At 38.9% G+C, this 14,571-nt stretch overlaps 1 protein-coding gene across 4 annotated transcripts; it reads left to right on the top strand.

Annotated features, from left to right (window-relative positions):
* Positions 1 to 6,319: 6,319 nt before the first annotated feature.
* LOC139367185 (adenylate cyclase activating polypeptide 1a) lies at positions 6,320 to 12,209 on the top strand. 4 transcript variants are annotated; one of them, XM_071105331.1, is made up of 7 exons: positions 6,320 to 6,588; positions 6,902 to 7,006; positions 8,013 to 8,147; positions 8,641 to 8,745; positions 9,292 to 9,426; positions 9,911 to 10,031; positions 12,102 to 12,209. In XM_071105331.1, exons 2-7 carry the CDS (start codon positions 6,909 to 6,911, stop codon positions 12,108 to 12,110), a joined length of 603 nt encoding a protein of 200 aa, XP_070961432.1. In that variant the 5' UTR covers positions 6,320 to 6,588; positions 6,902 to 6,908; the 3' UTR covers positions 12,111 to 12,209. The 4 variants fall into 4 exon arrangements, with proteins under 4 accessions (XP_070961432.1, XP_070961431.1, XP_070961433.1 ...); XM_071105330.1 differs by having other exon boundaries at positions 9,911 to 12,194; XM_071105332.1 differs by lacking the exon at positions 8,641 to 8,745 and having other exon boundaries at positions 9,911 to 12,194.
* Positions 12,210 to 14,571: the final 2,362 nt, after the last annotated feature.

Genomic DNA, 14,571 nt, shown 5'->3' with positions numbered 1-14,571 from the left:
TTCCAACATCCTCTGTGATTTCCATCATCGCTGCCGGCCATCTCCTCATCCTTGGGGCAGTCCCTCTACACTCCCTTAGGTTCATTCCACAGGCAGTATAGACTGTTTCATGTCTGTACGCTGCTCGTGTTTCTTGTATTGTTCCGTTTATTCAACTCACCACCTGCACTTGCTTCCCGAATCCCAGCGTCCACGTTACAAAATAGTCGGTAAATGTCCCTCATCATGTTTGTCCGACTTCTAAGATTTTTATTTTTTTTACCCATTTAACCCAAACATTTCTTCAAGTTTTCACCATTATTGTAAAGCCCTGGTTATGTTCTTTCTATGACAAAGTCCTTTCTGAAGATTATTATTGAACGTCATTAGTGTTTCATTTACATCTGTCCCTCAGTTGAAGGTCAGTCCTGTTTCATGAAATGAACTCTTGTTTAATCTCAAAGTCTAAGCCTTTAAATCATAGGAAATAAGGTTTTTAAGTGTCTGTCCTATATCTAGGAAATACGGTATATTCAATTGTATGGGTTGCCTTCAGATGAGTCCAGTGACACTTGTGGGGGATCATAGAGAAATGCCACTGTGTTCATGAGTCCCCCCTTTCCATAGTGGTCATAAATGTACGCTTCAGACGTTTTCGTGAGAAGACCTTTATTCTTTATTTTCGGGGGGGGGGGGGGGGGGGGGGGGGGGGGGGATATGGTCTGACAAACTCCGCTCTAGCTCTGCCACCTTTCACAGCAAATGCGGAAGGTCGACATAGGAGGATGTGGTGGATTTGTATTTATTTTCTTAAAGCTGTGAATGACGCACGGGTGTGTCAATACTCTTATAGATTTTAATATGGTGAAACTATTCCTTTAAATATTTTTTTCAAAGGAACATATAACAGTCAATCAGTGTAAAAGCAGGTGAGCTGATACTAGAACACGTCAACCTGTCACACCCTGACCATAGTTTGCTTTGTATGTTTCTATGTTTTGGTTGGTCAGGGTGTGAGCTGGGTGGGCATTCTATGTTACATGTCTAGTTTGTCTAGTTCTATGTTTGGCCTGATATGGTTCTCAATCAGAGGCAGGTGTTCGTCATTGTCTCTGATTGGGAACCATATTTAGGTAGCCTGTTTGGTATTGGGTTTTGTGGGTGATTGTCCTTATGTCCTTTTTCTGTCGTGTGTATGTGCACCAGTATTAGGCTGTTTCGGTTTTCGTTACGTTTATTGTTTTGTATTTTGATTCGTGTTTACTTTGATTAAACATGGATCGCAATAGCCACGCCACATTTTGGTCTGACTCTCTTTCCCATACAGAAAACCGTGACACAACCCTGTTACCATAGCAGGGTTTGGGTCAGTTCGAAGGAGTCATTTCAGAACAAACTAATTCCAATTCATTAACTGCAAAAATGTCGTATTTTCAGTGAATTAAAAAAACAAACATTTATTTAGCCAGGGCATGATGCTCTTTTGCAGATTAGCCCTGCATGAACATGTCAAAAAACAATTCCACCATATCTATAGACAGTGTGTACAAAACATTAAGAACACCTTCCTAATTTTGTGAACAGCCTCAATTTGTCAGGACTCTACAAGGTGTTGAAAGCGTTCTTCTCCATTCTTCCCATAGTTGTGTTAAGTTGGCTGGATGTCCTTTGGGTGGTTGACCATTCTTGATACACACGGGAAACTGTTGAGTGTGAAAAATCGAGCAGCATTGCAGTTGTTGACACAAACCGGTGCACCTACTACCATACCCTGTTCAAAGACACCTAAATCTTTTGTCTTGCCCATTCACCTTCTGAATGGCAAACACACACAATCCATGTCTCAATTGTCTCAAGGTTTAAAAATCCTCATTTAACATGTCTCCTAACCTTCATCTACACTGATTGAAGTGGATTTAACAGGTGACATCAATAAAGGATCATAGCTTTCGTCTGGATTCACCTGGTCAGTCTGTCATGGAAAGAGCACTCAGCGTACACATCAATTACACAATAGATGAAATAAATAGCTTCTACTTGTCAGTTTATTTCTGAATTTTGAATTCAAATCACTTCCTGAATTGACTGCTTTCATTTCGGATTGACCCCCCCCCCCCATAGGCTAGAAATGTTTTAACAATTAAAAATGTTTGTGAAGCTTGCAATTAATTGCCCCTCTCTGTTGCACACAGCAAAGTTCCATTCTCCCTTGTCACAAGGGGATTTATAGCTGATTTAAGAGGAAAACACTGTTATGGTCAACCCTGCTACTTTAATGACCTTTTATTCGCTCTTACTATAGTAATTTTTTACATTTCACCCCTTGAGATGTGAAAACATGTTTTTTATGAACATGAACAGAATGTTCAAATTAGGTGAAACAATTAATAAATGTTTTCTTACCAAGTTACACAATAAAAAATGTACTCTATTCGTGGAACGACCAATATGGCAATGAACAATTAATTGCAATAATGCTTTAAAATTGCTCCGAAATGTCTTCATCATTGGTGTTTTTGCTTTGGCTTTAATCTAATCATTTTTATCATTGATGCGTGTTCTGTTTGGATATTTTGATTAAAACAGATCAAGCTACTATATTCTATCAGTGAAAAATGCATTGAAGCTTTATTTAGTAATTTCAAGAATGGAAGATCAAGATACATTTCTTAATCAAAAATCTAATTAAAACCCCCTGCTGTAAGAAACTCATTACACACACACACAGACACACACACACACACACACACACAACACACAACACACTAGTGAGATACATATTTGCCCACTGCATAATAAAATATTGTACCTGTTAACCCTGTATAATTAAGACACTAGTATTGTCAACAGAAGTGGTTATTATTATTATTACAGTGAGTCAGATATGCCTTTTTAGTAACCCTTGTTTATCACTCAATACGATAAGAGGTGCCCTATTGCCTGGTTTAAATGATCCTACTCCTGGATGTGGGTCGTATAGTCATTAAAAGATTGAGATTTAGCAGAAATAATGTTTGTGTATCTACTCAGGCAAACAGTGGACATGGTGATCAAGGGGGGTATTGTGCAGGTCCAATGATGAGTTCCGTGCCTCATATAAACTCCTTCTGTCCTTTGTGTATAGTGTGATATTGACTACAGATGTTATGAAGGCTGTATAAACTCTGATCCTATCAGAAAGCACGAGTAAATCTGCGTCCCTCTGTGAAAATGTATGAGTCAGTTACACATCAAATAAAGCCTGGAAAGAGCTGAGCAGGGGGCTCCGTACCAAATAGCACCCTATTCCCTACATTGTACTACTGGTCAAAAGTAGTCCACTATGAAAGGAATAGGTGATATTTGTGACACACCCTTGATATCTTTTCGTGAGGGGTTTGTCCTTGTATAAACAAAATACTATATTTGTTCTAAACAAAAGAAAGAACGTTTATTCAAACTCATCTGAGTTTTCTAGATTGTGGTCAGGCCTTGTCCTCTAACAACAGTTGACTTCATGTTTTTGGTAGCAGTAAAAGCTTATGGTTACAACAGCCAGCTGCAACCTCAATTAGCCCTCTCAGCTGGGAATGGCTCTAATGTTCATTAGCTTCACTTAACGATTTGTGGATATTCCCAAACAAACATTTACATTTACATTTGAGTCATTTAGCAGACACTCTATCCAGAGTGACTTACAGTAAACCTTTGTCAACAAAGTGAGAACGGGTTGGTTTCAGAGTGGCCACATATTATGACAGGAAGTAGCCAAAGCACTTTGTGTAAACCCTTAATGGCATGACTCAGAAATGATGGGATATAAATAACCTCATCAATCTTCCTGACAGGCATTCACATCCTTTTTTATCCCTGCACTTCTGAAATGATGATGGGTTATTGATTGTGTTCTTGTTATTAGATTCCACCCCTCCTAAAATTGGATGATATTTCTGGGAATTATATATTTCTGATAAAAAAGGTATTCAGCTGCCAGGTGATCAGAAACGGTATCTTTAGTATTAGTTTATGATAGATTTTTTGTGACTTGTGTTTATGTTGTACATGCCTCATATAGCATTTGAATGTGTCATGTGTGAATTTTGCTGTTATATATATATATATCTTTATCTACATTTCCCTCTGGGAACAATAAAGTTACTATATTATATTTAACTGAAGTATATTTATGTTCCCTTCATGTGGTTCAAAATAGTCTACATACATTGAATTAGCATGGATACTTATATTTCATTGTTAACATTGTATTCATAGGGCAAACGGTCAAGAATAGTTATTAGACATGAAAATAATATCTACTGAAAATGTATAGTCTGTCTATAATATCCACAGTATTTAAAGGTCCAATGCAGCCCTTTAATTTTTTAAAATCAATATCAAATCATTTCTGGGTAACAATGAAGTACCTTACTGTGATTGTTTTCATTAAAATGGTCAAAAAGAAACAAAAATAGCTTCTTTGCAAAAAGCAGTTTCTCAAGCAAGAATTTTGCTAGGACTGTCTGGGAGTGGAGTGGGGAGGGGAAAACTGAAATCTAGCTGTTGACAGAGAGGTTTGGAACTATTTTTCTTAGTTGTCTATTAGGCTAACTAATTTATTGCCTGGTGATGTCAGTCTGAAATTTCAGGCAGTCTTTTCAAACGGTTTTTACACTAAAAGGGCTTTATCATTATTTTCACAATTTCCCAGTATTATGGGAATATATATAAAACACGGGAAAATCACGGGCCTTTATTGTTGGCAAACTTCATGACCGACCTTTCTCATTATGACGCACTTACTCCACATCACCACTTGGGAGCGGTGCTCGCTCAGCGGTGCTTGGAGCGGCCACTTTATGTAAGCGACGTTTTTCTGAGCAACTTTTCGTTTCATGCCTGGAATGAAAAATACAAAAAGTACACGAGTATCTGCAAGCGGTACTTAAATGTTCGTCACAATACGTCAGAGTGAGGGTCTGAATCATTCACTAAAGATTCCAGACATGATCCTGACATAAGCGTGAAATAGACAGACAGGCAATGGTCAATCATGAATGATGAAAACATGCGGAACTTTGGGATTTTGTATAAAACAAAGTATGTTGCTTCTCCATGATAATTTCCACGGATTGCTATTTCTCATCATAAAATTCCATTCAGCACCTATAGATACAATTGAAAAACTGGATATAACATTTGATATAATTTTCAATAGAATATTATTTGTGAATCTGTGTCGAAGATCCCTATTACAACAATGTACATGTTGTATTTTTTAGACATCTTGTGGGATCTTTGTTTTATAAACAAATAAATGCTAAAAATTCAAATATTCTCATATGATAAATAAACGTCATGGGCCTCTATGGCTTGTTAAGTAACCCAAATATATATTAAGTAACCCTATATATATATATATATATATATATATATTTATTTATTTTAAACTTTATTAAACTAGGCAAGTCAGTTGCGACCAAATTCTTATTTACAATGACGGCCTACCCCGGCCAAACCCCAACCCGGACGACGCTAGGCCAATTGTGCGCCGCCCTATGGAGCAAACAATCACTGCCGGTTGTGGTACAGCCTGGAATTGAACCAGGGTCTGTAGTGACGCCTCTAGCACTGAGAGGCTAGACCACTGTGCCACTCGGGAGCACCGCTGCGCCACTCGTTCGAGCGTGTGCATAACAGAGAAAAGCCTATGTCTAGGTGTATAATGCGTTGAAGGCACGGAGGCTATATCAAGTCCTAAAACATTTAGAATAACATTAAATAGAGAGTGAGAATGTTTTCCTGTTTCAAATCAACTTTTTGTGTGCAACAAGCACCCCAAGCCTTCACATTTTCTTGTTAAAACGCGCCCATTCAACCATTGCCAGTTCCAGGGTTGCCTCGTTTCAGCACCTGAGTACTGGACATCTCCCGCTCTGTTGCCTACCTATCATGGGCCAATGGAGATGCACGCCCTTGACCTTGATCATTTTCACCATATATGGCTATAATTGAAGGGTGGCTCAGGTTGGTTTTAAGTTTGACGGGGGCGATTTGATTTTAGTCATTTGATTGAGGTATTGAAATGAACCACGCACATTGACCTCACTTGGCATACCGCCTATCTATGTCACGCTGACAAATATTAGCATTCATTCATTGTCCCACAATTACGTGATTGAACTAAACATGCATATGCACTTTATGACTCCGGCCATCTCATTGACGGGAAAGGAAAAGTACTACATTATTACATTCGGAGAGGATGGGGGCGATGACGTAGATAGTATCCCCTAACGTGACTAGTGAAAAAGGCATGCCATTCGATTCAAGAATAAAAAAGCCGAGGGAAGCAAGTCTTCAGAACAAAAAGTTTCCTCTGTGAAGACAAATGTTTGGCCTCTTTCTCCCGGGGTTGTGTGCATACAGAGATCCGAGAATCGCGTTTTATGTGTGACCGCACGGAGGGTTGGACAAATTGAAGGAGCAACAGGAGGCGGCAGAGACGCTTTCCAGAAGAAGCAAGGGGCGAGAGAGAGGGAAGGAGAGAAAGGGAGAGAGAGAGACTATCTCACTCTCCCAGTCGTAGTTGCAACCGGATCGCATACAGCGTCTATTTCGACACTGCAATAGGTACGTGATGCTTTCCGAACTTTTACGCACACAAATCGAGAATACAACAACAGGCTTGGGTACTTTAGAATGTTTGGAGGTAATGTTTAACACTTTAGAATGTTTGGGTCAACACATTTTAGGTACTTTGAGGCACTGTTGAATAGATGGGGAGTTTTTGATCATTTTTGTAAGCTTATTACATTATTCTCCAAAATTGATGAATAACCTGTCCATTCTTAAAATATGCATTCATTTCGTTTTTCCTCAGTCTGACTGTGGAAATGTTAGATAGCCTTCGCACATGTAACGTTGTGATATTTCTTTTCCACAGCAGGACAATGTCTACTAAAGCGACTTTAGCCTTACTCATCTATGGAATCATAATGCACTACAGTGTCTACTGCTCACCTCTCGGGCTTAACTATCCTAACCTTAGGTAAGGTACCTGTTCACCCCTCCTTCAACTGAGCATCTCTGCATGTAAAGGATTTGTAAACTGAACATTGGCAAACGCATTGTTTCTGCTGCTGAGCGCCGAGGGACGAGCACAGCAGTTTGTTTATCAGTTATACCTGCAACCACATAGGTATATAGACCTATGCCATTTAATGCTACACACATTTTTTTTTTCGTTCAATCAATGTGTGTATAATTTTTATTTCGTTTATAGCTAAATTAATACGCAATATTTTTGACATTTTCAGAGCATCTTATTAATTTGGGTATAAAATGAATGCCATAGCCTACATTGGAAGATACTGGTAAATGTGTTTTATTTTCAGTGTCAATATGCCGCAATGTTTTGTTATGAGGGGCTTTAGAGCACTTGGAATCATATCACTGGAACAGGGCATATTAGCAGCTATTGGTAGATCAAGCGTCTGATACAGAACTGTAGCTCTGCGTGCAGACGCGTCCCATGGGAATGACAGAGAGGCGTAATTTTCTGAGGAATGAGGCAAACGAAGGAGCCACTAATTCACAGAATAACAAAATCGATTTTTTGTGATTCTCTTAACTAAGAAGTCATAACCTGCATCATTTTATTTTAGAACGACAACTCTACATTTTCTTTTTGAGATCAGGTCATGGTGTTATTTCATTCACAATGGCAAATATTTTAAATTAAACGTTTTTCTCTTCCTATTTCCGATAGGGTGGGGTTTGGTTGCCTTTTATTAAGGGCTATAGCCCATGTTTCGACTAAATATGTTCTGTAAAGTGATGTAGCTAAAATTAGGATTGGCCGATAGCAATTACAATTATTTAGAATTTAAGCAGATACGTGTTGGCTATTGTATCAAACATGTATATATAAAATATAGGCTACAATCTAAAAAATACATTACTCATTTATTTCAGTGTTTATTTTCAGAATTGGTTTAGTCATGATAATGCACGATCAAAAAGCATATAATATTCAAATGCATTTCCGATTTCAGACTTGAAAATGAGGTTTATGACGAGGATGGGAATTCGTTACCGGCCTTGGCTTTTGACAGTGATCAAATTGCTATAAGAAGTCCCCCGTCTGTGGCTGACGATTTGTACACTTTATACTACCCACCGGAGAAAAGGTGACTATCATTATATCACTATTCTCAACCTATTGTTTAATGTTGTTGACGTTCTTGCTAGACATTTCATTATTTGGGCTCGTATTTCTGTTCTTCTATGTTATATGTTGTGTGTTAGTAGATGTACTGTACTGTCAATAATCACATTTTGTTGTAGAACCTTTTTTTTGTGTGTGTGTGTGTGGGGGGGGGGGGGGGGGCTCGGTGGTACTGGTACCCTGGTATTCCAACGAAACTGATCGGAAAGCTTTTGTAGTATAATGTAGTAGAAAGTATTCTATTTACTGAGCAAAATTAAACATAACGAAACACCTTTAATCTGAACTGGCCATTTCCAAAGTCATAAAAGTAACTATTCACTATTTAAGCTCACATTTTTGGAAAACAGCTCATATGACGAGTTGGATTTGGCATAGGCTACATTAATGTTGCCACTTAACGCTGGGTGTGTGTTGAGTGTGGTCATTTATTGTTTGGCGTTTTATCATCCCAGAACGGAAAGGCATGCAGACGGAATGTTTAATAAAGCCTACAGGAAAGCGCTGGGTCAGTTATCAGCAAGAAAATATCTTCATTCTCTGATGGCAAAGCGTGTAGGGTAAGGACATCTTCTTGGTTGTCGTCTCTTATTTTGTGATCTAAGTTATTTTTTGGTGTTCGTTTTTCTTTTAACTCTGTTATTCATTCTGTTTCGTTTAATTTCCCCGTGTGTCTATGTGTGTGGTCTTCCCACCTGAATTTGACGCCTTGACGCGCAGAGTAGGTTGACTTGATAAAATCTTCAAGAGTGCAAATCCGGGTGCGGCATTAGATCGAATCGGTGAATCTCAGTGCTGATATTGTCTCTTTAAGGAGCAAAGCACATGATACACGTGGCTGAATACATTTACTTTTCATTATGAATAATTAATGTGGTGGATTAGTCCCAAGGGTTGAAGATAAATATAGGCTTCAATTATTCCCTACAATATCCTCAACCAGCCAGCCTAACCATGATGATATCGAAATAAAAATATATTTCGGAGGGTTGATTTAAAAGCGTAAGTTTAAATCAGAACTGTGCAGCGCATCCTATGGGCTACAGTCCTCCGAGGCAGGGTATACGTCTCCTAACAGAGAACTCTTCTACTCTTCCCCTTTCTAGTGGAGGGAGCACCATGGAAGACGACACAGAGCCTCTGTCAAAGCGACATTCGGATGGGATCTTCACAGATAGCTACAGCCGCTACCGAAAGCAAATGGCAGTCAAGAAATACCTGGCGGCAGTCCTTGGGAAAAGGTATAGACAGAGATATAGAAACAAAGGACGCCGGCTAGCGTATTTGTAGCGTTGCTAACCCAAACTACCATGTGTGTACAGCCCAGATCAAGTCATTTTAAGATAACTGAACAATCAATCAGTGGATCGCTCTTGTGTTCTTTAAACATGTATTTATGTATGAAGTAAAGCCATTAAAATGAATATTTTGATAATAATATTGTTTTTCTTTTGTACTTTAGCACTTGAGAACGCACAGATCTACTTTATGGACCAATCTTTTTGTTCAACCTAAATATAGCCTATATTTATTTATTTATTTTTTAGACCTACTTATAAAATAAGATTAAATTATGAGCAAATGATCAATATGCTCTTTACCCTGTCTTTTAAACATTTAAATATATGAATGTGAGGAAAATAAATAGTTTAAAAGACAATTCATGTATTGAATGTACATTTTTGGCAACTGAAATTAAGAGATTAGTGTCTTTATTTGCAACAGCCCTGAAGACTTAGGTTTTCACCATATTCTACAAGACATAGACTTTGATGCCCTCCCGGATGGGGATGAGTTTGAGGCTATTTTGGGAGACTGGCTGAAACAGTTCTCTCCCGAATTTCCGGTGAGTTCCAGGCTCTTTCCCGAGGCCTTGTCTTGAGGGATGTCTCCTGTCTCTCCCTCTTTTTCTCACCGTAACCTAAACCTGTGATCTTACACTCCAAATACTTGATACAACCCAATCGCCTCCTTTCCTCAATTGTGCTCCTGTCTCTCTAGAGATACTGTATCTACTATATTCACACCTATATAATGCATGTCAAGCATGCATGTACAGAATATGTAAGAACGTGAATATAGATGCATAGATATGTTATACACATATACCGTGTGTCGATATACTGTACATATTTTTTTAAATTCCCCATAAATATCCTATCATAGGCTGTAGGATAACAATGTGATGTCAAACAGTATTATAAAGAAATGAATGATTTAAGACCAAAACAGACATGACCCAACTGGCTTTAGAAGCCTTACATATGGTGGTAATCCAGCCACTAAAGTGAAATACTTGTTAGAATGACCCTTTGACCCCTATATGACCCCAATATATAAGATGAGGACCAGAGTGCTTTTGAGCTTTTTCTTTTCTTCCGGTTGTTCTTCTTCAGTGTTAACGAAAATAAGCTTACACTTTTGAACTTTGTGCAAAGTATCTATCTTGTGTTCCTCTCTAGTGCTATCCATGTGTTTGAAAAGATCTTGAAAACCTGGAATGCTGTTAAAGGTTTTCCATATGTCTCTTCTCGCCACATAAGAAGTATCATGAACATAGAATAACCTAGAATGTTAGCAGACTCAAAAGAAAGAAAGAAAAAAATTCAGACCGTTTCGACTAACATGATACTTTTTATATGGCTTCATTTAATTTCACAAATGTTGTTATTTTTCATGAGGAACATTGCAGAGGTAATCTGAAGACGTATGTGTTGCACCTTCCTGGTTGCTCTACTGTGCTTCCCCTCTATTGTCATGTGAACCAATGTAAAGCTAGACTGCATGATTAAAGTAATTGCACTAGCCACAAAATCTGTGCAAACTATTGCAATTGGCTGGTTTTGTTTGCTCACTGATTGACGTATCTACATATCTGTGTTTCTGGATGTTGTTTTGTTTTTGTTCTTCCCCAACATTACTGCACAACGTGTGTGATTGAACGTCTGACCCCTGTCCTCTGTCGAGGACACTCGGATGAATGTACTGCAGAGGAGAAGCTCTTAGAAAGAGTCTTGTCATGTTGTCCTTTTAGTCTCTTCTCAATGGGACTTGAGGCAAGATTTTGTTACATTCCAAATGTAATATATGCCAAAAACAATTCTTGAATGACCGTTGTTTTGAATGACCTATCCTGGTAGCCCAAGCGCAGCACAGTAAAACTTCTACCTAATCAACAGTTAGATAAAGCCTTAAACATAATGAACCGTGCCTGTACTATTCTGAACACCACCAATCCCAAACTAGCTCCTCAGTTTACTTGCCTCTTTGCAGTTGATGTAAATGATCACAAGAAGAGTAGCAGAGAACCTGTTGAGTGCTAGATAGACCTAAGTATGAGAGGAGTGGGAAGAAGAGAGAGGAAGGAGGATAGTGGGTGCGAGAGAGGAGAACAAAGAGAAAGAGGGACACAGAGAAAGAGGGAGAGTCCATGACCAATCAATTTGAGAGAGCAAAACAGTGGTCTTTGGCTTTAAAAGGGAGTTACCAGGCAAAGGTTTCCACACTTCATTAGAAGAACCTAGCCTCTCTTCTCACTTGTACCCATCAGTGACATATAGACAATGGTTACTCAGACAGAACAAGCCACACTTCTTCTAACTAGAAGCATGATTGGGTTAGCGACTTCTGTAATAGCCATCCCGAGTTTTGGCAGCATAAAAAAAATTGCTAATAAGATCATGAAAAATGTTGCTTCTGAATCCCCACAGTATATTTCCCCTTCCTGGTCCCAACACCTCATTAGCCCACTTGTCTAAAAAGCAAGGAGATCTAACTCCAATAATGCAACAGGCAGATTCTACAGACACTGTAGGTTAGGTTTGAGCTTTGTGACACTGAGCAGTAGGACAAAGTTCTTCGATCTGTGCCTGTGTGTATGAAATCAATCTTTCTTTAATTCTGCATTCCCCTCCAGGCTTTGTGACGCAGGATGCAGCTTGCGGCTGTGGTGCCTTGCTCCGACTTTAAAATCGCCACGAATCACAGATGGCTATTTAGTAGCCCTACAATGCTGCACATCATCAGCTTACATTTCACCCTTTGGTTGTTGTTTTTGTGTTGCGCAGACATTTGATTGGATCTTTAGTGCCATTCGGTGTAGTCTCCGAGCACTCTTGCTCACGATCATTTCTTTTGGCGGTTGTTTTTCATTTTTTTTAGAGCACATAGACTTAGATAATTGTGATAGATAGTTGCAAACATCATGATTGCCCTCTCTCCATAATGTGTATCATTTTGAAAGCGCCAACAGCCTTACGAAACGTGAAGATTAAACTTAAAACATATATTTATTGTGTAGAAAATTGATATTAGAGAGTACTATTGTAATGAAGAAGAAAAAATGGCGAACCCGCAAGGGCCAAGTCTATAAATGTTTAAAAAAAGGTGTTGTAAGATTTGTATGAATAAATTTTTGTAAACAACACAATTTGTCTAATCTTTGAAACACATAACACTAGAAGTAGTTTTCCTGAGCACATACGAGAGAATGCTAGTACAGATAACTCTGCAGTACCATTTCTACTGTTGATTGTTAATTGTATCACAGAATTAAATAGGGGTCTAAATAATTATCTTAAACAATAAACAAACAAAAACAACAACAAATGGATATAGAAGGAACTAAGTGTCCAGAACTACATTCTTCTAAAAGCACCAGTGTTAAACATGTCCATGTTCTGCTGCCAGAAGTATAAAACAATTTCCCTTGCTGAGTGTGGATGCCTTACTAAACAAACAAACAAATTACTGTGAATAGTACATCTACAATAAGATACCACTACCCATAGGAATCATGGGTATGAGGATGAAAAAGCCAGACTGCTGCCTCTGCTCTGGTTTCCGAGAATCAGAGAACACTAAATTGCTGTTTGGTGTGAATTCTGTGAAACCCTGACACTTCATTTGCCCGTGTGTCCATACCCCCATATCCCCAGACTCCCTTGGGATGGCACCAGTGGAGGGTCAGACATGGGAGGGATCACCCGACCAGTACCACCCACCGCTGTCCTGCTATACCCAGCATCCGACTACGACGTCACGGACGAAGATCTCAGACCATGGTGGCATCTCTAAAAAGCCTATAGTATATACCATACCTCCCATTCTCAATAACACATTCTTTACTCTCGTAGCAAAGGAAAAGGAACATTGCCACTACCTCCCTCTTCAACCAAGGTGCACAAATTGAGGAGCAAACTGAAGTAAAAGAGAACATTTTGCATCCTTACAAACATAGCAAAACACCAAGTTAACTCAACATGCTAAACAGTCAACCAAAAAGTTATATCCAATACACACATGAAAATGTATGCAAACACATGGCATACTACATAGCCAATCCAACAAGTGTCTGTAGCTACTGAGGTGTCTCGAAGCTGGAAACTCCATCCAAAGCAGTCAATATTACCGTACACAACACTAATCAATAACGTCATGTTGCTCCATATCTTAGTGTGAGGTTATGGATGAATCAGACACACACTATATATACAAAAAAGTATGTGGACACCCTTTAAAATGAGTGGAATTGACTATTTCAGCCACACCAGTCGCTGACAAGTATGTAAAATCGAGCACAGATGATTCTGTGTTTCCAACTTTGTGGCAACAGATTGGGGAAGGCCCTTTCCTGTTTCAGCATGACAATGCCCCTGTGCACAAAGCGAGGTCCATACAGAAATAGTTTGTCGAGATCGGTGTGGAGGAACTAAACTGGTCTGCACAGAGCCCTGACCTGAACACCTTTGGGATGAATTGGAACGCCAACTGGGAGCCAGGCCTAATTGCCTAACATCAGTGCCCGACGTAACTAATGCTGTTGTGGCTGAATGGAAGCAAGTCCCCGCAGCAATGTTCCAACATGTAGTGGAAAGCCTTCATAGTAGAGCGGAGGCTGTTATAGCAGCAAAGGGAGGACCAACTCTATATTAATGCCCATGATTTTGAAAAAAGTATGTCCACATACTTTTGGTCATGTAGAATATTTACTTAACTGTAAATATGTATTTTACACATGACTCACTTCACACACAAGTTAAAGCTAGAATCGTTAGGGCTCTCATGACTGAAATTTAAATGCAGTGTTCCCGCCTTAGCGGAGACTGCATTCACGGTAAACGCTGTAGATGTCGGCTCAATAGGTCATTACCTTTAAACAGCAATACAGATTGAATTGAGCCCTTTGATTTTACATCAAGTTTTGGACTTTTAAATTTGTAATGTAATTTTGATTCTTGAAGAATATAACTTATAAATGCCTCATGAGCTCAGCTGAACTGCCGTACCCCATCGGAACCCAAAATATAAGCTTGTTTGACTACAATGTTTGTAAACGTTGTGAGTGTAAACAAACATGCTATAGCCTTTAAACACTTACAACTATA

The sequence above is a fragment of the Oncorhynchus clarkii genome, chromosome 15, assembly GCF_045791955.1.
Source record: "Oncorhynchus clarkii lewisi isolate Uvic-CL-2024 chromosome 15, UVic_Ocla_1.0, whole genome shotgun sequence".
NCBI classification, from domain to species: Eukaryota; Metazoa; Chordata; class Actinopteri; order Salmoniformes; family Salmonidae; genus Oncorhynchus; species Oncorhynchus clarkii.
The sequence above is the reverse complement of the archived record's forward strand: the minus strand, read 5'-3'. Positions and strand labels throughout refer to the sequence as shown.

What these genes read in the sequence shown, in the direction of transcription:
- LOC139367185 (XM_071105330.1), top strand. Translation starts at nt 6,909, where the DNA reads ATGTCTACTAAAGCGACTTTAGCCTTACTCATCTATGGAATCATAATG. An exon ending in TACTACCCACCGGAGAAAAG is followed by an intron (nt 8,148 to 8,640) that starts GTGACTATCATT and finishes TTATCATCCCAG; the next exon opens with AACGGAAAGGCATGCAGACG. An exon ending in GCGGCAGTCCTTGGGAAAAG is followed by an intron (nt 9,427 to 9,910) that starts GTATAGACAGAG and finishes TATTTGCAACAG; the next exon opens with CCCTGAAGACTTAGGTTTTC.